This window comes from Brachyistius frenatus, unplaced genomic scaffold, assembly GCF_029030835.1.
Source record: "Brachyistius frenatus isolate BFR_SWC_R1_liver_20210118 unplaced genomic scaffold, ASM2903083v1 Contig_10, whole genome shotgun sequence".
Lineage (NCBI taxonomy): Eukaryota > Metazoa > Chordata > Actinopteri > Embiotocidae > Brachyistius > Brachyistius frenatus.
Window position 1 is genome coordinate 560,800 of NW_027210609.1, and position 23,841 is coordinate 584,640.

Consider the following 23,841-nt stretch of genomic DNA (forward strand, 5'->3'; position numbering starts at 1 on the left):
AAATATATTATGGGAGATAAGCAAGACAAACACGTTTATCTATTTTTTTTTTAATTCCTTCCACAGCAGAAATGATTCACTGAATTTCTTCTGCATACCACTGCAGCAATAATAGTGCCTTACTCTGCAGATATACGATCCAGGCCTGCATTCAGAGCGCAGATTCAACATAAACATGTGATGGCAGGCCTGACAGTTGAAAAAAACAATACACTCCTGATGCTCTCCAAGTCTTTGTTTTATCGACCAGCCTCCTTCTGCAGTCATTGTGTGGTCTATAATAAAAATGCATCAGATGCATCTCCCTGTCCTCAGCAAAACGTCACTCAGGGGACAGCATGTAGACCTTTATGAGAGCTAATGACCCACAGCTTTTAGAGTCCCACAACCATCAGCATAATTAGGTTCAATGTCTGCACTCAACCTTTCGTTTATGTGCCCTTGAAAGAAGGGATATTGACAAATGGACAAAATAGTGGTACTCGGATTGCAGGGATTGTACATTCAAGGTGATGTGTCTCTCGACCCTGTAAGAAGGATTGCATTTCTCCTTTTCACTACAATTATACTTTCACTTTGACACCTTCTATTTAGCATTTACACAAAGTATAAACACTTAATTTATTGTTTCTCCCACCATATAATGCAGTTGAGGTGTAAGTGGACATTGAATGTATTTCTCATCGATTACACCTTCTCCTATTAAGCACTCGCTTGGTGTACGAACAATTAATGAATGACAAACAAATCAAATGACAGTGTGTCAAAAACAGTTTGCTGACTTGTAAAGAAGAGTAAAGAACAAATATTTATGAATAAAAATGAATAAACCCATAATTCATTATCTAATAACTTAATATTACAAACATACACCAATCAAAAACAACATTGAAACCCCAGACAGGTGAAGCATAAAGTATAATACAACATTCCAGCAGTAAATAATCTCTTAAAAAAGGATATAATGTTCAGTATCTGATTGAGAGGTGTACATTTATTTGTGGTGCTTTCGAACTGCACCGGGTTTTTAACTGAGAGGTGTTCTGCATATTTTGTCAACAGATCCATCAAAATGAAACCTGTTGAATCAACTCTCAAATCATTCCTTTTCTGTTTCTACATCAGTTGCGGACGCTTACCAGGAGAAGTTATAGTTATGGAGAGCTCTATTAATAAAAGCAACATTATATTGTGATATACTGCGTATAGACGAAGGGTGAAAATAGAGTGTTACTGAATGCCTTTGTAAAAAATAGTCTTTGTTATGTTACGTGTTAAGTTATTCTAATATCGCCAATTTCATCTACTGTGCAGATAACACTTGCAGTAGGACTCCTTCCAGTATCACAGAAAGCTCAAGTCATAATAAAAAAATATATTTCACTTCAAAGAGATGTTACAGTACAAGCTAATCAACAACTAGGTAACAAAACACGACACAAAATCAGTGCATATTAACAGACCCATCAGTGTGTTTTACTTCGGTTTGTAAATAACAAATATGCACTTTATAATAAGTACGTACAAGTACCTGTGCAAGTGACATTTGGCAAATCAATTCTTTGTTTACATTTAAGATAATAACACTGTGTTCGCACAATGAACATGCACATCAATGCACAAGCTGTTATTCTCAGTTCACAAAGGCCTCTTTTCCCCCTTTGTGCTCTAAATTCAAAGGTAAAATAATGAATATGGATGTGATCCCTGGTGACTGGTTATACCTCCTCCCCCTGACAAGATGCATAAGTAACAATAATTAGCACCTCAATGTGTTGGAGCAGCAAAATGTTTAAAAAACATCAATAGGTGATGTTTATTGTCTCATTTGTTTCTCTTATTAACCCCTTTTATTTGACATTTTGATAAAAAAAATTTTTTTTTAAAGTGTTGTGCAGTTTAAAAAAGAAGAAGAAAACCTTTAGGGAAATACTTGTTTTCAGTTCAGTTTAACTTGTGTAATTAATTTCAGTCAAGTGCTAATTATTCTTAATTTCTTGATGGTGAATTATAAGCTTTTCTTACTTTGTTTCAAGATACTAACCCTAGTTTTTAAGTGCATTTGGACCAAGGTTATTCACCTATTTAAGGGAAGAGGGCTTATAAATGAGAGTAACTGATTTATGCTCAATTTCTGCAATGCAGTGATAGATTCAGCACAGTCTGGAAGAACTGCAAGAAAAAAAAAATCAAATTAGTTTCTTCTATATGAAGACAGATGTTACAGTAAATTGACTGGCTGATTAACAGCAGTCAAAACTAATTTTGAACGTAAATGTAGATCATTTTCTAGAAGAAAGCTACATTGACACACTACAATGTGACTTGATGTCTAATAAAATCTCAGCTAACACAGTATTTTGATTGGAAAGTGGGTGAAAGATCATAAATATGAAATGAAACATCGCCTTTTTTCTCTCGAGCACTCCATCAAATCCATAAAAAAAAAAAAAAAAATGATGCATATCAGATTTGCAATGACTTGAATAATCTTTACTGCAATGGATGGAGATTGCTGATTGTTTATACAGTAATTTCTGTTGTATTCTAAAACATCCCCTCATTAGTTTGGAATTGTGCGGATAAGTGTTTTCACCAGAGTTGAGCTCACGTTCTTTCCACTCGGCGCTGTCAAATTAACTTGGTGAGTTTGTGGGAGGTGACATCGTTTCAACACTCTTCAGTGAGTTAAAAGCTGGAGTCAGATGCTGACAGAAAGCCACCGTACTGCAATGGAGCCAAAATTGAAAGGAACTCACTGCCCAAACGGTAATGACGATAACGCTTGGTTTGGGTTTTTAAAAAAAATACGGCAAACAGGCCTTGAACAAAAAAAATATATATACATTCACTACTATATAGTTGCCTCACAGTTCATTTTTAATTTTCAGATTAGTATTCTGCACAGAATCATAATGGCAGTCTCACTTACATTCAGACAATTATATGTATTGTAAAGTCACACTGATACTGTTTTTAATTATTAACTTGGCATGGGGGGGGTTTGACAAAAATGGAGCAAAGAACAATCTATTTCTGTTCCCTCTATATCTACAGTCCAGGCCGTAAGTATTTGGACAGTTACACTAGAGCTGCTCTTCAGGCTCTGTGCTTCAGCAGTTTTAATTTGAAATAAGATAATGGATACTACATTAAAGTGCCAAGTCTTGGCTGTAATAGGTTTACATCAATGCAGAAAGAACTTGTCAGGTAGATGTGGCCCTTTCAACACATAATCCTCAAAGTCTCGGGCTTCAGAAGTAATTAGACGGATACAAATGAAGTCTTACAAAATCATATTTAATATTTTGCGGAAAATCCTTTGCAGTCAATAACTGCCTAAAGTCTTTGACTCGTAGCCACTTTCCACCTGCCCTGTTGACGGCCTCAGAGGCTGCACTTAAAGCTATTGTTTGTTGTGGGGTCTCTCTGTCTTTATTCTGGCTTTTAGTAAGTGGACTACAGTAATCTGGCACCGTCAACCTACTGCTCACAGCTCCAGCCTTCACTGTGATTAAGTCTGGAAACCCTGTTTGCATGAAAGTTCACTCAGCTACTTTGAGGGGTGGACTAATCAATGATCAGTGGTGGGGGCGGCTAAGCACAATGATGTGGAAGTAAAGTGCTTGTTTCGAAAGACGGTTCCATCAATAGCAGCGGTGGTAGAGGAAACTATAGGGACAGTTGTTGCAACGCTTTCAAATATCGAGGAATTTAAGGCAGAGCAAGGTCTTGGAGGGTCTTTATCGCTTACAGCTTTACAACACACCGTATATGGCGGTCAATTCCAATTGGTTAAAGGCCGCTAATAGTTTAAAATTCAAGGTTGAGGTAATCCTCAATTGAAGCCTGGTCAGACCTATATATTCACAGTGAATTTGGGTCTGGTGATATCAGGTTACCTGAAAAGGAATTTGGCAGCTTTAGCCGTATGTTTAGGATGGTTGTCCTACTAGGTTAAAAAAAAAAAGAAAAAGTGGTGAGTTTTGATGTATTTGGCTGAATCTGAGCACACAAAATGCTCCTTTACAACTCTGCACTCATCCTGTTGCTTCATTCACCTGTGAAATCATCAATAAATGACCATGTTTAAGAGATGAGTTGGTTTGCTTTGGGTCATGTTCCGTTTTTTTCTCCACACTTAACCTCTTGACTTGCTATGCAGTCATAAAGGTTTTTCTCGACCGTGTAAATGATCATCCGCAAGACCTTTGTTACTTGCTTTTCCTGTTTGTGCCTCCGTTTTAAAATGTATCCAACTGTTGAATTTGGCAAACCACCTCATTTTGTTATCTTTTTATTGGATTTTTGTATGTAGTTTTTTCATTGAAGACTACAAGCTTTAGAGATGCGCACAGGGTAATTGTTGTTTGAATTCAAATCATAAATGTTTTAGTTTCTAACAGCAGCTGCTACAATATATACCAATTTATCTTGTAAACTCATCGGCCACTTCATTATCTCGGCCTGCTCTTTAAAATAAATATCGAATCAGCCACGTGCCAGAAACAATGTATTTTGGCATGTAAACATAGTCAAGAGGATGTGCTGAAGTTCAAACCAATCATCAGAAGGGCGGAAAAATGTGGGAAAACGTGGCAAGGTTGTTAAAGCCAGACAATCTGGTTTGAGTATTTCAGAACCTGCTGATCTACAGGGAATTTTTTTTATCAACAACAATGTTTACAGAGAATGGTCTGAAAAAGAAAGAACATTTAGTGAGCAGTATTTCTTGAGGTCAAAATGCCTTGTTGATAACCGAGGACACGGAACAATGTCCAGACTGGTTTCAGCTAATACAGTTACTGATATAACTACTTGTTACAACCAAGGTACTCAAAATAGCATCTACGAATGAACAGCACCACACCGGGTAGTAGTCCAATCATCTACAGAACAACAAACTGAGTCTAGTGGGCATGCTCAACAACAACATTTTACCTTGGACGATTGGAAAAATATGATCTGGTCTCAATTTCTGCTGCACCATTCAATGGGTGAGACTTCGGTGTCAACAAAAAATAAATCATGGCTCTATCCCGCCTTCTATCAACAATTCAGGCTGCTGCTGCTGGTGTATTAGCAGAGCACACTTTGGACCCACTAGTACCAACTGAGCATCATTCTAACAACACAGCGAACCAGAGTATTTGTTCTGACCGTGTCCATTTATTTACGACCACAGTGTACCCATCTTTAAATGGCTACTTTCAGCAGGATAACAAAGCATGTTACAAAGCTCAAATCATCTCGGACAATGAGTTCACTGTTCTCCAATGGGCTCTACATGCCTCGATCTCAAGCCATTAGTGCACCTTGAGGATGTTGTGTCGGTGCCGCACGTAAACTCGCAGAGACTTTGCTATGCCATCATGGACAAAATCTGCAGGATGTTCAAAGGACCTTGTTGAATCTCTGACACAAAGAACTCAGGCAATTCTGAAAGCAAAAGGGTGTCCAAACCTTGCAAGGTGTAACTGAAGTGGCTGGTGAGTATATATTACCAATTAACTGCAAGAACGTGCTTCACGGTTTCAGAGACAGTTCATCAAGATTAGCTCAATAATAGTAAAACAGATCCAAAACGAAGCTCTAATGTCAGGAGAAAGACTGTGACTCGGCTCTTTATTGGAGCCTTGGCAACCGTCACTCAACGACATACAGTAACCGTTGTTCCCTGATGCATTTGTGTGCGTCAAAAGTAAGGGGAAAAGGGGTTGTCTGGGACTCGCATCCAATAGAGGCACAACAAAGTCGACCAGATGCTCCGACACATGATCACGTAAAGGTCTTTTTAGAAAACTGCCAAGTCCCATTCGCAACCAGCCAGCCAAAAAGAAAGGAAAGTGAAAATGTGGGCCAAATACTTAATATAACACACACCCACAAGTACTGCTATTTAACAGGGGACTTGCATTGGAAAATCCTCAGTAGTTGCAAACAGTGATCTGCAGGCCTGCCGTCTCTGATCTAACAGCTGTTTTTGCTGGGGTGGAATTTTCCGTCCCTCGGTCTGTAGTTCTTCCCAGATAAGACATTCCCGGGATGTCTCTCTGTAGCTGAGAGCAAGAATGATGCAAAGGTTACTGGACTTTCATCGCGCCTGACGTGACATGACTGCACCAGGCCATTTACTGAAGTGGTAAGAAGGTCAAATGTTAGTACCGGTCATAATGTGTAAGCAGTTGTAATCCATTCGCTTCCATCTCACACTACTTGTAAGGAGTTGGGAGTTTGGAAAAGGCGGGGGAGGGGGTGGGGTGGGGGTGGGGGTGTATTCTGAAGCATTGCAGAAGTGACAAGTGCTGCTGCCAATGTCTCAATAATCACATTCCCTCCTCCAAATTTGTCATCCAATCCTGTTTTTCTTTCCCGGCACAAATTAATTCACACACAGGAAAGCGCTGTAATATGTTCTTGCTTTTCAAGCTCCATTTTTGCACTGTTTAAAAAAAAACAACAACAAAAAAAAACAACTTCTGGATACTTACGGTGACACCGCTCGTTTCCCCACAAATTCAAGTGAAAGATTTACATCACACGATGCACGTCTATATTCAGAATACTAGATAATTACCGTGTTCTACAGAAATGTCATAAAAATGGGTCAGCATTTACCATTCATCATATGCTGGCATGTGTTGATCACAGCGAGGCTCAAATCTCCTTAATGAGCAGAGTTAATGCTTGCTACAGTCATTGTGCCTGCCATCACTAAGTGAGGCTATTACCGTGTCTAATGAAGCTGATTTTTTTTGTTTTTTTTACTGGAGCCCACATTATTCTATTCCAAGCTGTTATTCTTTCAATCGAAAATTAAAAATGACTTCCGTTGCACAGATTTAGATGCAATAATGCTTCGTTACGTGGGATCTAGAGAGCTGCAGTTCTCTGGTGTGCGCGCGCTGAAGTGTCTGAAAGCTATTTCACTGTTGACTATCCCCCGGTGAGAGCTAGTAACACTGGCGTGTACCGAATTTGCAAAAGAATTCCATTAGATTGACGGTCCCTTCTTTTTTCTTTTTTTTTGGTGCGCGTTTCATTTCCCTGTTGTTTGCCACTTGCAGCAAGGCTACGTCTCGGAGTAATTTCCCCGTGTATGGGTGAAGTTTTGCAAGTCTAATTTCTGCCCTTGAATCGAATTACAAAAAGCGGCCGGAGCCATTCGGCGTATTGCATTTGGATCATTTCATATTTCGCCGTCGAGGGTCGTTAATCTTGTTCTTGATTCATGTACAAATTGCGCATCAATAACACGGACGTACAGAAGCTAGGAGATATAAATCACATGGGTAATATTCTTAATTGATCAAGCATTCAGTTTTTGTCATCAACAAGCAGACCTGCAAACTGTAGAGTCGTGAACAAGGTGACAGGATGTAAAACTAAAAACCAGGTAGGGGACCGAGGGTCATTCTACCCCGGCGGAAAATTTTAAGTGATTTTAATAAAGCAATTAAGCTTTTTTTTTGTGCTTTAAATAAATTTAAAAAAAAAAACAGGCAAATATGTTTTACAAATAATTTTTGGGTTGGATTCATAAATGAATAACTCATTTTGTGATCTTGGATTCTCAGTTGAAAACAAAACAAAAACTAATCGTGCACTGCTTTTAAGATGTTGCAAGGGCTGTTCTGGTAATGCTAGTGTTCTAGCGATGCGGACGCAGAGTTGGTGTTCATGTAGCGAAGGCCTTGTGCACAGCAGTACTGTGTTTTTTTTGCATTATGGATACCGTTTTGGCTCAAAGTAGAGTTGCAGCTGTCTTGCTAAATAAACTATGGCACTAGCGGTACGAACACATTGCAGTAGGACATGGAAAAAAAAGTCGCACTTAACATTCACAATATACCTTTTACAATTCAGTCAGCCAATTGTATTTCATTTTATTTTATTTTTTTTGTATAACCTGAAATGCAACCTCTCAAGATTTCTCGCCTACAGACTCATCTGTAACTATTCTGTGAATAATACAGGAAGTGCAACCTCATGCATTTTATAACAAATGTGCAGTTGCAAACACAGATCTGACACAGACGCTGGGCTCTACAAACTTAAGTGAAAAAGTGTGGTGTGTTTTACAAGATAATAAAAAAAATAAAAAATAAAAAGTGTTCTGTTCACAAGACCAGCTCAAGGCAGCCCTTTGTGTTCACGGCTTCGGAGAGCTTTAAAAAAAAAAAAAAAAAAAATCTAATTTCGTTTCAGTTTTTGGTGGCTGTTGAGATACAAGGACATATAGTATCAGTTCTGGCCTTTTGAGTGTTTGGTAATCATAGGATAAAGGTGAAATAAACACGTATTCTGAGCTGAGATTGATTTTGTTTTATTTGGTTTAATCCCTGTGTCACAGCTCAAAGCTTGCACTACACAGTATCCAGTGTTAAATCAAATGACTAATTATGGACAAAACTAATTTTTACAAAGCGGTGAAAACACAAACAGAAAGGCTACACTTACCAAACAAAACTATTGGAACTTTGTTATAATAAAAGTTTAAATGTAACGTTTGTACTGGACACTCTACATGGACATTTCAATTTAAGCAGTAAAACAATGTAAACAAAGTTTTGAAAAAATAAATGGCATTGTTTTCAAACAAATGAATAATATTTGAGTTCCCCTTTTAAAAACGTAATCGCGTCTTCGAACAGGAACCAACTTCAATGCCTTTAGAAACCACAACAGAAACTTTTTATCACCAGCATACTCGAGGCCTACGGCTGCCGGTGCTTCTTGCAAACAAAGTGCAGTTTTGAACTTTTGAACAGAAATGCTACCGGCTGTCATTTCCCCCCCCCAGTAATGGCTTTATTCACATGCTGAAGTTATCACTGACTGAAACCTTGTCCAGCCAGCAACCAAAGCCCTGCTGCAACAGGTACGCCCGTAGCATGTTCTTGGCCTCCTGGTACGGCTTCGCCATCCTCTTCAGTGACAAAGAAACAAAACAATAAAAGTAGTATGAATGACGATCCTTACAGTTTACTTTTCTAAAGTAAATATACGACAACTCAGGGGGGGGGAACTGTACTGCGTTGTAGCTTAGGTAAAAGAAGAAATGACTGCTTTCAAATAGTGAGGAGTATAATTTCTTTTGTTGTCTTTTGATGAATAAACAACGCGAAATCTCTGTGGATCTGTGTTGTATCCTATTTCAATCCTATATTACAAGTAGGGCCAAGCCATATACTGATATTACGTGGACATAATATGACGTCTTAGATTGGATGTTCTAATACTTTGATGTGAGATAAGTGTTGTCTTTTACCGGTTTTAAAGATTACATTGCAGTAAGAATATGTAATTCTCTGAACCTAAGCGTTTGTATTATTTGATGTATTTGTCGCCATCGCCCACAGCCCTAAACAGAACAGTTACTTTGGTACACCTTCCACAGGAGGAGGAGTTGAGCCTACCTTGGCTTCTGTGTAGGTGCTTGCAGCCAGCAGGTCTTGCCTCTGGGCCTCTTTGGCCACCATCGTGAAGCGGTGTAGCATTGCTGCTTTGCACAGACGGCTTGCCAGTGCAGGGCCGCTCTTAAAGGGGGATCTACAACAAGGGACTCAGTGTTAACCCCCAGATATAATGTAAACACAGATAAAACAAACAACAACAAAAAAAAACGGTAGTATATCATCCCGAAAGAGCTGATTGAGCACAGAGGTTGCCACGGTAAGGGACCCTTGCTATATTATACCTCTCAGTTTATGGCTGGTAACCCGCCAATTACATTTATGGGCTGCCTTGTTTTGATCTTAAATTGACAATCAACCACTTATTATTAATAATGTCTCCTAAATTGTTCAATGTTTTGACAGGGCATTGGGAAATTGTTGCAAAAACATTACTGAGTTAAAAAAAAAAAAAAAAATTTTAATAGAAAATAAATGCTTCCCAAAAATTGCTGCAGAAATTCCAAAACTGACACCAAACATAACTTGGCAACAAATGCAAAGTTCAAAAGAACACCCTTCTGTCAACTTTCTATACAGTCATCCTTACCCCTCTATGGTCTTGCCCTGTAGTCCGTCCACAACCTCCAGGGAGGTGTCTCCTTGGCTCCAGTTGATGCCGTGGGCCACCGGGTCACCGTCGGTGCTGGTGGAAGCCACATAAGGCACCAGGCTGATGTGAGGCCTTATCATGCAGAAGAACATGGGCAGCTGAGTGGTAATCCTCTCGGAGCGCTGGCACACGGAGATCTCCATGCCACGTATGTCAACGCAGTCAGCGTCACCTGAGATTTAATGAAAAAAGCTTTTGTAACATTGAAATTCTTTGAGGAACTCGTAATGCTACTTTTGAAAGTTTTCATGGTTTTTCTACATTACACTAATTTCGGTGTTTCTCCCTTATAGAGTGGACAAATGTGGGTCTCTCGGTCCAGATTATTTAAAGGAGAGAAAAGTCTCATGGGAAATCACAGATAACAATATTGTATTTTGTAAAACCTAACTTGAGTAAAACCTTAAGTAAGATATTTTCTCACTTGTTCAAATATTGTGTTTTCAAAACAAACCATTTTTTTATGGCCTGTTTTTAGGTTGACTGTTTTGGAGAAAATGCCGGGCAGTCTGTTTATTTCATTGTGCGGGCATTTTTCCAAAATGCTTGTATGAAAACACTGGCATCATGCTTCTTTTACACACAGGATTTCTGCCTCCTGCCTTCAGTCTTAAGCTGAAAATACTTCCAACATGTGCCACGCAGGTCCCATCTGCCCTCTCTACCTACACCAAACACCAGATATGGCTTAAAACACGGTTGAAAAAGACAGTCAAATTAAGGGCAAGTAAACTACTTGCATGGAGTAACATGGTCACATGAAAAAAAAAAAAGAAAAAAAAGAAATTGGTGTTTTGGAGTAGGAAAGGAGATGATTTCAAAACCCTTGTAATTGGTGTCTGGAGGAATGGAAAGTGGTGACAACATGACCCTTGCAGATACAACATTCAGCAAGGAGAATGAGCAGCATGAAATGAAGTCAGCCGAAATGTTGATCCCGGAATGAGCACCAGACCTCATCGCAAGTGCCCAACACCACATAACCTGTAGCTAGAAAACAAATCACTACATGCTGCTTGGACAAAATTCTAGCAGACAGCCAGCCAATCACAAAACTAGACTGAACAGATGAGCACTAAACCAAAGTAGCATGCCTGAAGGTTTCTCTGAACAGAGGCTAACTAGCCAATCAGAACGGCCCAAGGTGAAAAACAAAGAGGAAACCAAGATATGACAAAGCTCACACAAGAACCAAAGCATGAGCTGTGTCGCTCACATCGAAGCTACCAGATCAAGCTTCCAAGGTATAGACACCACGACATTGCTTCATTTCTTGATCTCCACTTACCACTCACACCATTTCTCTTGGCAGAGTTTAACCTCCTGCAAGCGTTGCCATTCCCATTAAGCACACACACCAAGGTTGTTTCCAAGCCCTAGCTAACCAATCCCACTTAGCAACTAGTCAGATTCTGGTTCAAGAGTACTTGTACACACTGATTCCACCTGAACCAGAAACGGGCGAACCCGGAAACACGGAAAATGCTCTCCAGATATGTCTTCACCCACATTTTCTGACGCACTACACACACACAAAACCTGATTGGCTTCTTATTGAAATCAGCCACTTCAGCTCACTGAAGGGATGCCTAGCTGAAACAGGATGGATGTGGCTCTACTCACCCAAGAGACGTGCATGTTAAATCTCAAACAGATGGGTTCACTAACTGAGAAAACTGAGGACTAATGCTGCTCTCTCCCAACATCATTTAAAATAGTCTACACGACAGAACTCAAAACCTTAAGGGGAGCTCTCAAACCTCTTGGCCACAATGCAGCAGGCACTTTAAGTAATACCCCTGAAAAGTTCCTACTCGATGAAGCACTTGCACGGCACAACCTTCCCAAATAGGTTTCAATGTCTGTTCGGGGCGATCCACCATTTCTCAAAAAGTGGCGCAAAGAAAATGACAGTTGAGGAGTCCATGCAAAAAATTGACATAAATCATCACTAGATATCACCACTATGAGCAGTGAATGAAAGTGTGTTATATGTGCTGGCGATTTGATAAAGCTGCAAACACATTGGCAGATGTCAGGCGGGTGAAGGAGCGAGAGAAAGAGTGAAAACCTGCCAGCTTTTAGAACCTGATAAGCCCAGGTGAGCTGCATCAGCTGATGACTCTCCCATATCAACCAACTGCCCTCGAAGGGCCAGGACCTCCTCCAAATGCTACTTTTGAGTATGAGACTATTCTATTATTGATCTGTTTAAACGGAGAGGGTGAGAGTCTGTTTTGTATTGAGCAGCATTACATTTAGAGGTGGATAAAAAAAAAAAAAAAAAAAAACCTCAGCGGCTGCATGTTTCTATACCATTTACTTTACACATAGCCGATAAAAAGAAGCAGTTTGGAACAAGCAACACCACGATTAAGTAAAAACCTAAAGCGAACTGGGGAAAAAGGGATTGCAACACATCTCAAAACAGATTACCAGCACAAATCAAGAAGTCTAGTATTTGGCCACACAGTCTGACCTTGCTAAACCTTCTCACTTAACAACACCCTGTAGCGATTCTGCTGTTGTATTTGCATGCGATGTTGATGCACTTGAGGAAATGCTCCTAAAACAGACTTCATTAAAGCCAGCTTGGTCAGGTTCTGTAAATGATAGCGCATGAATTGAACTGAACTGAACGGGGTGGCAGCCTCCTCATCTCAGGAGCACAATTTGATTTGTTGACTTGCCTACGAGGATGCTGTGGACATAGATGGGCTCCATAAAGTGGCTGAGCAAGGCTCCCTGGTATCCCACCACCTGCCACTGAGTGACCTTGTCAGAGGCGGACATGCTGACCACTTTGGAGGGAGAGCGCTCAACGGCTGACGAGAAAACGGAGAACACCTTAAAAAGAACCAATCAATTTGTAGTTATGCATCAACACTACCGATAACAGTTGAAATGCAATTTAAGACCCCGTGATGCGACAAAATAAAAGCAACATTCAGAATCCTATCCACGAGACAAAGTGATAGTACAAGACCTTGCCCTCCACTGACAGGTGTAGGCTGATCTCATTGTTGACTTGCCATGCTGAAATGGAGAGCGGATTCAGGCGCCTGTGAAAGAAACACAGAACTGAGGAAGGGCCTTTCAAATGTTACTGAAGATATTATTCATGCTACTTCACCCAGAATTGGTCGGTGACCTTGAGCGCTCACAGCAGTTAAAAAAAAAAAAAAAAACAACCACACACACGCAAATAGACATAACACTGAAAAATTAAGAAAAATAGTTCCGTAATACATCTGCAACACAACTAAATGCTGCAAAGTGAGAAAACATTTACATTTCAGCAGTTTTTTTTGCCGCCTTGTTAATTGTTATCGACTAACAATTTAAGAATTTTACAGGCGAAGAACGGGAACAAGTACGGCCCCTTTTTCTGTGGTAGCGCAACAACCAGCACAAGCAGTGCTGCGACTGGGCCTGTCAACTATTACTAAATCTCCTGATCGCATTTACTTCAACTGACCACAGTTATTTTGCACGATCATTATCATTCATCTGTAATTACAAGAACATAAATGTGATGACATTACACCAAATGTATTGTTAAACAATGATTAGGCTCAAACAACAATAGTGGCACAAAATCAACTGAAAAGGACAATGAAACGATTCATTTTATGGCAATTATTTGTCTTACAATTTATCGTCAACTAAAAATCGAATGATCGTGGCAGTCCTAACTGCTAGTTTGGTCATTTCCTGACCTTGAAAATTTGCTTGGCAGATCTGTGTGGTATTTTTGGTGCCAAGCATGCAGCGTATAGCTGGGGAGGTGTTTAATCAAACGAGGCAGTGCAAAAATGGGTGATGATATTTTGACAGAAAATACGAAAATGTATACATCACTTGGTCTCCAGCGCCCCATGAGAGAACAGCAGTGAGAACTTCCGAGAGGTGAAGTTGGTAGACACTCACATGTTGGAATGGATCTGAGCGGCGCCCTTTGGCAGCTGGTTAATATAAAGGTGAAAGGTGACGCCGCTCTTCAGGCTGAGGAGGCTGCTGGTGCCGGTTTGCTGGAAGATCGACTTCGTGGTCAGATTGGCATTTTTGCTGAAAAACATCAGCAGGTGCCGGTACAGAAACCTGCCAACACAGTATGAGAATGGCGCATTATGTGTAATATCAACGGTAACAGTTTCTTGAAGCAAACACCTGCACCTTCATACTTTCTCCCAAAACCAACTGCACTACTCTAAGTTGTCAAATTTAGAACAGTACTTTGCCTGATAAACCCAAATCTGTGATGTAACACCAGCGGTAAAGGAGAAAAAAAACTAAGATAAAACCACCTGTTTTGATATTAACATTATTACACATTTTGTGTAAAATTGTAAGCATGTTTAACTTTCTGTATTCAGTTTCATGTCGTTTGTTTAACCAGAAGACAACTACAAGAGCAACCTAATAGTAATAACCACACTGTGATATTTTAGACTCTTTCAAATTAAAAATACATTATATGGAAAATGTACAAACATTAACGTTTCCAGTTATTTTAGTGAGGTCCTAATAATATTTTCTATAAATACAGATGTTAGTATATTGCATTGTTTATGAATCCATATTTCATCCTTGTAAATAATGACAATCAAATTTCACAAGGTAAATCCTAATATTCATGTGATCTCAGCATTAATTTGATGGGTAAACGAAACAACAGGAAATGTATCCACACTGAGAGCCACTCTCAAAGACATGTAGGCTAATGCGGTCCATATAGAAAAGTATTTGGACAGGTAAACTTGTCCCTCATTAAAGTGATAAACTGCACCTGTGGTTTCTCTGTGAGGTAAACCTGTCTGATTTCATACATCCAATAAAAATGAGCTTTGAACTCAGGGAAAAGATGAAGCATCATTTGTTTGCATACTAGTTGTGGAAAATAACTCTTCCATCCTCTAGAGTAGGATATATTGTCAAGCTATTCAAACACGGAATGACTTCTGACTGAGATCAGAAGGCACACAACACAGAACCAGAAAGACCAGCAACAGTCCAGGCGGGATAACTACGTGAAATTAAGAGACACGGACAAGGAACAACAAGACGGACAAGATGCAACTCAGTTCAAAGAGCTGGAGCTACAAGTATGAGTGCAGACAGAGAGGGACATTTGGACATTTTGCAAACCATCTTGTATTTGACAGAGTTGAAACTGGTGTTTAATCCTAATGTAATCCTGACATTCAAGGGTTCATGAAATACAGTATTTTCCACTACTTGTAAACTGGATAAAAATGGAATTCTAGCATAGGTCTGGGCAATTAATTAAATAAAAAATAAAAATAGATGAACGAACCTCATGACTTTCTAACAATTAGGGGTTTACCGGTATATGTCTTAACCTCAAACTATTTGGTACAGGGCCTTGGTTCAGCAAGAGAACTCCTTGGTTCATTGTGCCATGAAACATTTACTGTTAGAAGTAGGGATGTCGTGAGCTGATGTAAAAGATCGTTATCAGGGCCGATCAAGGCAATACGTTGCTCCGATCTTTTGTTTAACATCTAGTGTGGCACAGGTCTCATAAACGGAGAGCAAAATTTGTGGCAGGATGCTGAAATGTACTCTGACACGCGGCATATGTGCGGCTAAACTGAACTGTGTGCAATGTCCACATATTTTAAAATCAGAAAAAAAAAAAAAAAATCAGCACAACAGGCTGTAATGTCTGCTCCGAAAGCATTTCACAAGGCAGTAGTAACAGAGCTGCATTCAGTACTACTAATCTGATCCAAAAAAAAATACTCAAAGAAATACAGTGAGTTCAGTCAGTGGGGTTTTGAATTTCATTTGATGTGACTGTGAACGTTAAGCCCAGTTCAAAATAAAAGATTTCATTCAGGACGAAACTTAGAACGTTGCAGTGAGAAGCTGCAACAGTGTGAGCTGGTCCGTCTCGGCTCGACTCAAGCTGGCTGACAATGTCGCCTGAGACTCAGTTTGTCAAGTCGCAGCTGGGCAGTTTTAGAATGCGAGGCACAATTTGTTAGGTTTTTTTGTGCTTGTTAGAGCAGACACCGACTCCTCTAAGTGACGGGTCTGGGGCAGAAATGGCAAGAGGAACTGACAGAACGAGTGACATCGCCTGTATCAAGTTGACTGCAGAAATTTGCAGAAGCTTCCTGGGTATCTTGTTGAAGCTTCCCCTGGGCAGCTCCAAATTCTCAACCCGCGCTATTACTACCCTCATTGATGTTTTAAGATGCTACTAATTATATCGAGCTACGAAAAAGCCTGAAAAGCTGGCAGTCTAAACTGCAGACAGCCATTAAAAGAGAGCTGCCCTGGAGCCATTTGAACTTTGTTCTAAAACTGGAGAATCAGTACCGCACTTAAAATTCAAATTTGTCATCAAAATATTTGTCCTTGTTCACTTTGTTATGCTGTAAAAAAAAAAAAAAAAAAAATGAAGTAAAACAAAAACAACAACCATGAGGAACAGTTTGGATGCAGGCATTTTTTTTTTTATATATTACATTATTGATCTATTAAATTGTCAAACATATACATTGGTTTGCTTTTAATAGTTTTATTGAACTTTAAATGTGCACTGTGCAGCTGTATTATCAAGTATCGGATCGAGAGTCCGTATTGGCTGATACGCGACAATAAAATTATTTGAAATGAGACAGGGAGGAAAAAAACAAAACGTAATTAGACATCCCTAGTTAGAAGTCTATTTATGTTGACACACTCGCAGTCGTGGACTAAAATAGCGCTGTCCCAGTTTTACTCGAGCCCTTATGTTTGATAACTTAACTTCAAGAATCAAGCAAATGCTTAACTACGGTCTGAACCAGATCATACGACACAAAAAATGATACCCTTAAGAGATACACGGTTTGAAAACTGATCATTCAACTAATTGTGATTGAGGTAAATGTGACAGTTAATCATGACCATAGACTGCAGGTGACATCGCCAAGCCCTATTCTAGCATATGAATATAATCCTGCTGCTAATCTTTATTTTGGGGGGAAAAAAATATATAACCTCCGATGATAATAAAGCATCATCAACCGACGTGAAAAAAATACTGCTTTAATTGTTCAGTGTACTCACTTGTGTCATCGGATTGTGACGAGGGAGCCATTTTTGACACACGCACACACAACATTTTTTTGGGGGAATGTGCACGGAGGATGACGTTTGCCGCTGACCTCATTAAAGATCTCCTTGCCGTGACAACTGCGTGCGAGTCGTGCACAATCCGTCCGTTCGGCGAAGCGCTCTCTTTGGTGTTGAAGTCCCCAGTGCCGAGAGCGACCACCTCACATCCACTGTCTACAAAGGGAAAGAATAGAGTGTGTACAGATGTCACAGCATCCTTTTACCGAGTGGCCCCTGAGCTGAAGTTTATTTGTATTTATTTCTGTTTTTGTTCCCGTGCGTGAGATTTCTTTTCTGAGCACCCCTAACAAAGCTTCACACGGTTTAGTGGTACAGTTGCAACCAAATGTTTGGGCATCCCTGGGCAAATTGCATGTTTTGTTGTTGTTTTTTTTGAAGTGGAAAGGAGGAAATATAACTCCCGCAGCAAAAACACATTAAAAAATGAGCCTTTCTTCAAATGTTAATGCTGTGCTCCTTTTGTTTCACTTAGTAACTCCTCTCTGGCATATATCACAGCTTGCAAAAGCTTTTCGTTGCCAGTTAAAAGTCATTCTCTTCTTGATTTGGGAATTGAGGGTGTATGGGAAGCAAAACACTTTCAGGATCTCCCCACAGATTGTCAATGATGTCAAAGTCAGGGGACCGTGAGGGCCGTCCCAAAAAGGTACAGCGAGTGTCTCTGGATTTTGAGGCATGTTTTAATTTATTGTGCCGTTATGGAAGTCAGCCTCTTTTCAGTTTACCTTTCTTGATTGTGACATTGCTGATATTTAGTGGTACCCATTCCCTCTATTGCTGCAATGTTTCCTTGCAACTGGCTGCCACACAACCTCAAAGCACGACTGTATATTTCCAGACCCATGCCTAACAGGTAGAATGTTGGCCAGCATTTGCTTTGTCTAATTCTGCTTCCTTTTTTTTTGGTGGCAAAATAAGCTCAATTTCCACATCATGCGGGCAAGTTTTCCTTCTAATGACTCTTTTACGGGGGCCATGTTGCTGTGAACGCTGCACCACCAATTCTGTGTTCGCGAAACCTTCCAGCAGGTCTTTTGCAGTCATGTGGGGGGTTTTGTTTTGCCTTTCTGCCCAGCAGAAGTTCAGTTTTATCTGAAAGTTTCATTTCTTAATGACATTTTGGACAGTGCAAACTTTTTTTAACCTTCATTTTCAAATGAAGACGGTCTCAGTCAGTTGCCCAGTGGAGCGCATGGGTTTTGAGTAAAGAGTCCGAAAATCATCAAGCTCTGGAACCGTTATCGGCCGACAATGACAATAATTGACCTGCAGTCCAAACGATTCAATTCATGTCTAACAAGTTAATTTAGTTCTAAGAATTTGCCTAAAGTTTTCCACATGGCTGCCTCAGTGGAAGAGCAATGTAGATATAACAGACTCATTGTAATTCTAATTCATTCTAGTCCAACTCATTAATGTAGTTTCAAGTAAAACTTCCTATTGTAGAGCTCGGCGATATGAACAAAATCAAATATCACTATATTTTTGACCAAATAACTATATTCTCGGGATGAGTATTAGTGCTGTCACAAAATATTTATACAATGAGAATTTTGATAAATAATAATCAGCAATGTGGATGTAGTGTCTAAGTGGGTAAAGGAAAATAATAAAAGTGCTACAACAGTCTGGTAATATCAGAAAATGACATCACTTTCCTGTAATTCAGCCTTTAAAACCAGGTAAAGACAACAATTATACAATTACACAAGATTATAATATCCAAAATCTAAGACAATATCTAGTTTAATATCCCGATCCTATAAAAAAAAAGTTATATATCGGCCAGCCCGACTTGCCAGACGTACTATTTTTGATGAACCCATCGTTGGACAATGATCCTGTGCAGCTTTTTACCTTATGAGAGCTCACTTACGAGTGTGAACGATGAATGCCGCGGTGGTGGTTGTGCAGAAAGAGAACTCCGGGTGGCTTTTCAACAGTTCAGTCAGCTTCTCCTTCACAGCAAGTGGAATCTGGGGGTTGAAGGACCTCTTCTTCTCTGAACAGCAAAAAACGATGAAGAAAATAACAAATAAACTGCACTTCAAATTATCTCATTACAAACACCTTAAATCAGAAAGGTACATATGGAAAAATCCACAATATGTTTGTGCAGTGTAAATTTTGCCTTACATTGTATGGTCCTCGAATACTACAAACACCAATGTTTGTGTGGTCCTTGCTGTACTTTTGCATATAAAATTTGTAATCAACAATAATTATTACAATAATAAGTGTTTACTTTCAACTTTACACAACACAATCATCCTAAACATCCTGTCCATCCAGGGTTTTTGGGAGGATCCTGGACAAGTCAGTCACAAAAGTCAGAGTACCGGGCTACCGGTAACAGGTCAGTGATGAGATGTCTTATGTTAAAGTCTCCAAGCCCATCTAAAACTGCTGTGCCTACAACTGATAAGCCACAAGACGATGCCGAGAAAGCAGGGGAGACAGAAGAGGCGGCACTAAATAAAGCCCTGATGCCATCATCTGATAGACTTGATGGCAACTGTGACACAAGTAGGATATTTTAGTCTGTGGCTCCGGAATTAACAGTGTCGTTTGTGGCTGCAAAGGTTATGTAATGTGTCGAGGCACAAACTTCATCAACAACTGCAAAGTACAACATACCTGTGAAAAATAGTAATCTTTTTATTGTCAGGGTGTAATTACCAACTCGCTAATAGAGCACAGCTAATAATCCAGAGAGAGAGAGAATCATATGGAAATCCAGAATTACCGTGAACTCTACGAGAATGAACGCCAAAGTTGGAGGGCTCCTCGTTTAGTGGCTCAGTTGGAGAGACTTCTGATGAAAAAACAGGGTGGAAGTCAATGAAGACAATTGTCAACCTATAAGATAGCTTTCTCTACTGTGAGAGTTTTTAATGGTTTAACTGCCACTGCAATAATTCCTTACAATTGCTGACAGATATATACTGTAACTATCTAAAGCATATGCGAATGACAATTTAGCATCTTCAATGGACAGCAAGCAGTTGATTGGCTGACGCAGACTGGGAGCTGAGTGTCAGACAGCAAAGAGCAATGTTGTAACAGCAGTGCTAATGATTAGGACCAGCAGTGTACGCTCTTCCAACAAAAGCAAAACAGAAGTGATGATCTGTAGCAGTGATAATACATTTTAGAGGTGGCAGCAAATACTGAAAGCTTTCCTGGAATGATCAAGTTGATGACAGCGTTTGTGGACATCTGTTCCAGCTGAACAGCTGCTCGCAGCAGGTGGGTTACATTGATCAGGGCAGTCACTCCCATCATGTAGACAAGATTTGTGTATGATTTTATATTGCACAACAGTTATTACAACTGAGACCGACGTCCACTGTGAATATATTGGGGTAACCTCGGTTTAATTATCTATTTGACGATGTTACAGATGTTTTCCTTCGGAACACCACAGCCCTTCTGAGAAATACAAAAATTTAAATGGGTCAGACTTTATTTTAATTGCAACATATGTACAATACCTTCGCCTGACCTAACCCAGGTCCTCCAATGAAGCCTGGGAATTTTACACCTGTTCGCTGTATTAAATATTCCGTTGCCGCTCAAACAGACAAAAGTGAGAATGCTACAATTTTAAATGAAGTCATTATTTTGTGTCATTTAATTTATAATCTAATTTATAATTCAACTGACTTACTTTACTTCATCTGTTTGTCATATTCCTAAAGTAGCATAGTCTGATTTCGCTGCAAACATAAGTGTCAGCAGGTAAAAATAGGTGCAGTGGCCCACAGAAAAACCTTAACAGCATTTCATTCACTTTGAACAATAAACTCACCATTTATTGTTCAAATTGAATGAAATGCTGCGAACGTACTTTTTACAATAAACATAAAATAACGACATTGTATAAATGAGATTTGTTAATGTAAAAAGAGTATTTCCTATAAGTAGTGAATCAGAGACAACACCGCCTTTCAGAACAGTTTAAACGGACGCTCTAATTTACTTTGCTAATGTTGGTTTTCATTGCGTCTGAACGTAGCAGGAAAGCTACTTGGATCAGACCCTAACCTGATGCTCCAGGGAGTCCGGATTTACGAAATCCAAAGGTGGGCAGCAGAACCTGCAGAGCCAGATCAGCCGCTTTGAGCCGAGCCTCCTTCTTGGTTTTCCCCATGCCGGTCTCGTACACTTTCCCGTCAATCACCACACAAAAGGCGAAATAAAACCCTTTCACATTGCCTTAGAAAACAAAAATAATAATAATGAAAATAACTGTTCCCCCTGCAGTCCTCAAATGAGTCTGAATTACTGTAAAAATGAATTACTTGATCATGGGCTACTGATATATATATTCTAGAGAAATGACAACGTATAGTTATTGAAGATATCGGGCTATAATTAACATGATTTTGCAGAACAATAACACAATTTATAGTTTCTGAAGGGAATTTGAACGTATACAATCATGCTGGGACGGTTTACCTGTGGTAACAGTCTCCCGTATTTCCAGGTGAAACTGCAAAATCTGCGCGAGCTGATGTAGCAAAGACACAGCATGTGTGTCACCGCTCAAGTATTTGTCAATCTGCGTTTTAGCCGAGTCGTATGGCTCCACAGCACAAGCTTACGTTGGTGACATAAGGAAAAGGAAAGAAAGGGCAGATTCAAATTGTCTACCCAGATAAACTGGTCTATTCACCTATTGCAAAAAAAAACAACAAAAAAAACAGCCTCATACAGAAACCAGCGCTCAAAGTGGATGATTGAAGACTGACATCATTAGCGTATTAGTAATTAAAGGCATTATCACTGTTGATAGATGCTGCTCGTGCAGTTGTGCGGGAATCAAAGAAATCCCACTGTCAAACGAACCGGAAGTGACCGTGCTTCCAGCTGATTGGCGAGGACCAGGAAAGACGGGCGATGGTTTGGGTGATCGGGACAGTTTTGGTGCCACGGGCAAATTCTTCATGAGGATTTGTGAAAAAGATTTGTAAAATGCTCCTCTGTTGCCTTGATACGATTCACCGCTGGCTAACATCCCGCGACTGTCCATGATTTCTGAAAAAGAGAACAACAATGTTTGACCTGAATACACACCTCAAAACACTGAAGGATATTGGCTTTTAGAGGTCCTTTAAAAGGTTTAAGAGCATTCAATGATCAATACACCCCGCTAGTCCTAATGCACCGAAGTCCACATTGACGTGTGCTCAATTAAAAGACGTAGAACATCCATATTTGATAAAGACATACTCTTAACTGAATTCTAATCATTTCATTTGCAAACCAACCGTCTTTAGATATTCACTAAGTATAAACATCAACGCAGGGCTCTACAGTGAAAGCGCTCGCTCGCATTCGCGCCCAAAAATATATACGTGGCAGTCGTAAAAAAATAAGATATATAAGGTGTAAGATTACAACCTACCGTACGCCAAAAACATACAAACTTAACTTTTGAAAACACTATTTTTGAACAGGAGTAGAATGTTAAGTGGTGACGGGACCTCAAGCCGACGGCTGCTCACCACTCGTTTTTACCTCGAATGCAAACACACAGCATTTTCTGTGGATGCTTCAGAATAATAGTCAATTACTGGTTTGCGGATGGAAAGCTTTTTGGCCAGACAGGGACAGCGAGGCCAGCTCTGTACACAAGAATATGTCACTGAGTGAGTGATCAAAGGCGCACATTCAGTCAATAAAATATTTGGGTGACTGACGACGACCTCACCGATCCGCCCAAATCCCATCGTTTTTAAATGTGAAATTTTAATTAAAGGGCTCGTTTCAAATTAAAAGCCCTCCAACTAGGTGCCGTTCAGTCCTGCACACCACACCTTTTAAAACTCTCCGAATCTCCATGAGTCAAGCGAAATGACCGGGTTAACGCGCAAAAAAAAGAAGAAAAGGAAGATCGGTTCGAAGGACAGAAACAAAACACATACATGTGTTAGCCTCCGCTTTAGATAATCACACTGTGCAAAGATGACAGGAACACAACAGCAGTCCAACATTTACAACCTGTAGCCAGCTCATTTAGCAGCACACAACACCCACAGCTTAATTAGCTCTGTCAGTATCATCTGCAATTCTGAACGTTTTCACAGCATCTTTTTGATGCTTGGCTGAAAAACAGATTTTCCCTGTAATTCAGTTGGCCACTAATCTGATCATTACTATATCTTGGGAGTGTTTTTTCACTTTGGCGGGCAGTTAGCTGTGATCTGACAGCCTACATTAAAGGCTGTGCTGTGACTGCGCAACGCTAACTGTGACACTTTCGAGGCACTAATTATGGTGATGATTAATGAGCGAAGTCGCAGGATTTCTTTCCGTTTAACTTGCTCTTGTTGGGGGGAGGGAAAAAAATGGTTTCTTTTTGGTATGTTGACCAATATTTTGGTTTCTTGCTATCTGAAATCAAGACTCATTAGAGAAAGCAGGCTTATTCCTATTCAGTGGATAACTTCAGTCTATAGTGAGACTTTTACATTCAAGTGAATGTCTATAACATTCAGGCCTTTGCCGAATGAGTTCACGCCATGCTGATAAAGCCTATCGCTGTCAGGAAAATCTCTCTATTCCACCCCATACAGTTTTTAAGTTGCTTTCCACGCTGGTCGGATACATTTTTAT

General features: G+C 39.8%; 2 protein-coding genes across 2 annotated transcripts in view; one reads left to right on the top strand and one right to left on the bottom strand.

Annotated features, from left to right (window-relative positions):
* LOC138616434 (sodium- and chloride-dependent GABA transporter 2-like) overlaps positions 1-23,841 on the top strand; it is a 318,896-nt gene that overhangs the window by 240,218 nt on the left and 54,837 nt on the right. The window lies entirely within an intron of this gene.
* Positions 8,816-22,240, bottom strand: adad1 (adenosine deaminase domain containing 1 (testis-specific)). Its single transcript, XM_069690609.1, has 12 exons — positions 22,072-22,240; positions 21,682-21,822; positions 21,268-21,438; positions 19,967-20,035; positions 19,097-19,222; positions 17,250-17,373; positions 13,999-14,169; positions 13,055-13,130; positions 12,759-12,915; positions 10,006-10,240; positions 9,420-9,552; positions 8,816-8,929 (listed from the first exon to the last, which is right to left on the bottom strand). The coding sequence occupies exons 1-12, from the start codon at positions 22,238-22,240 to the stop codon at positions 8,816-8,818; spliced, it is 1,686 nt and encodes a 561-aa protein (XP_069546710.1).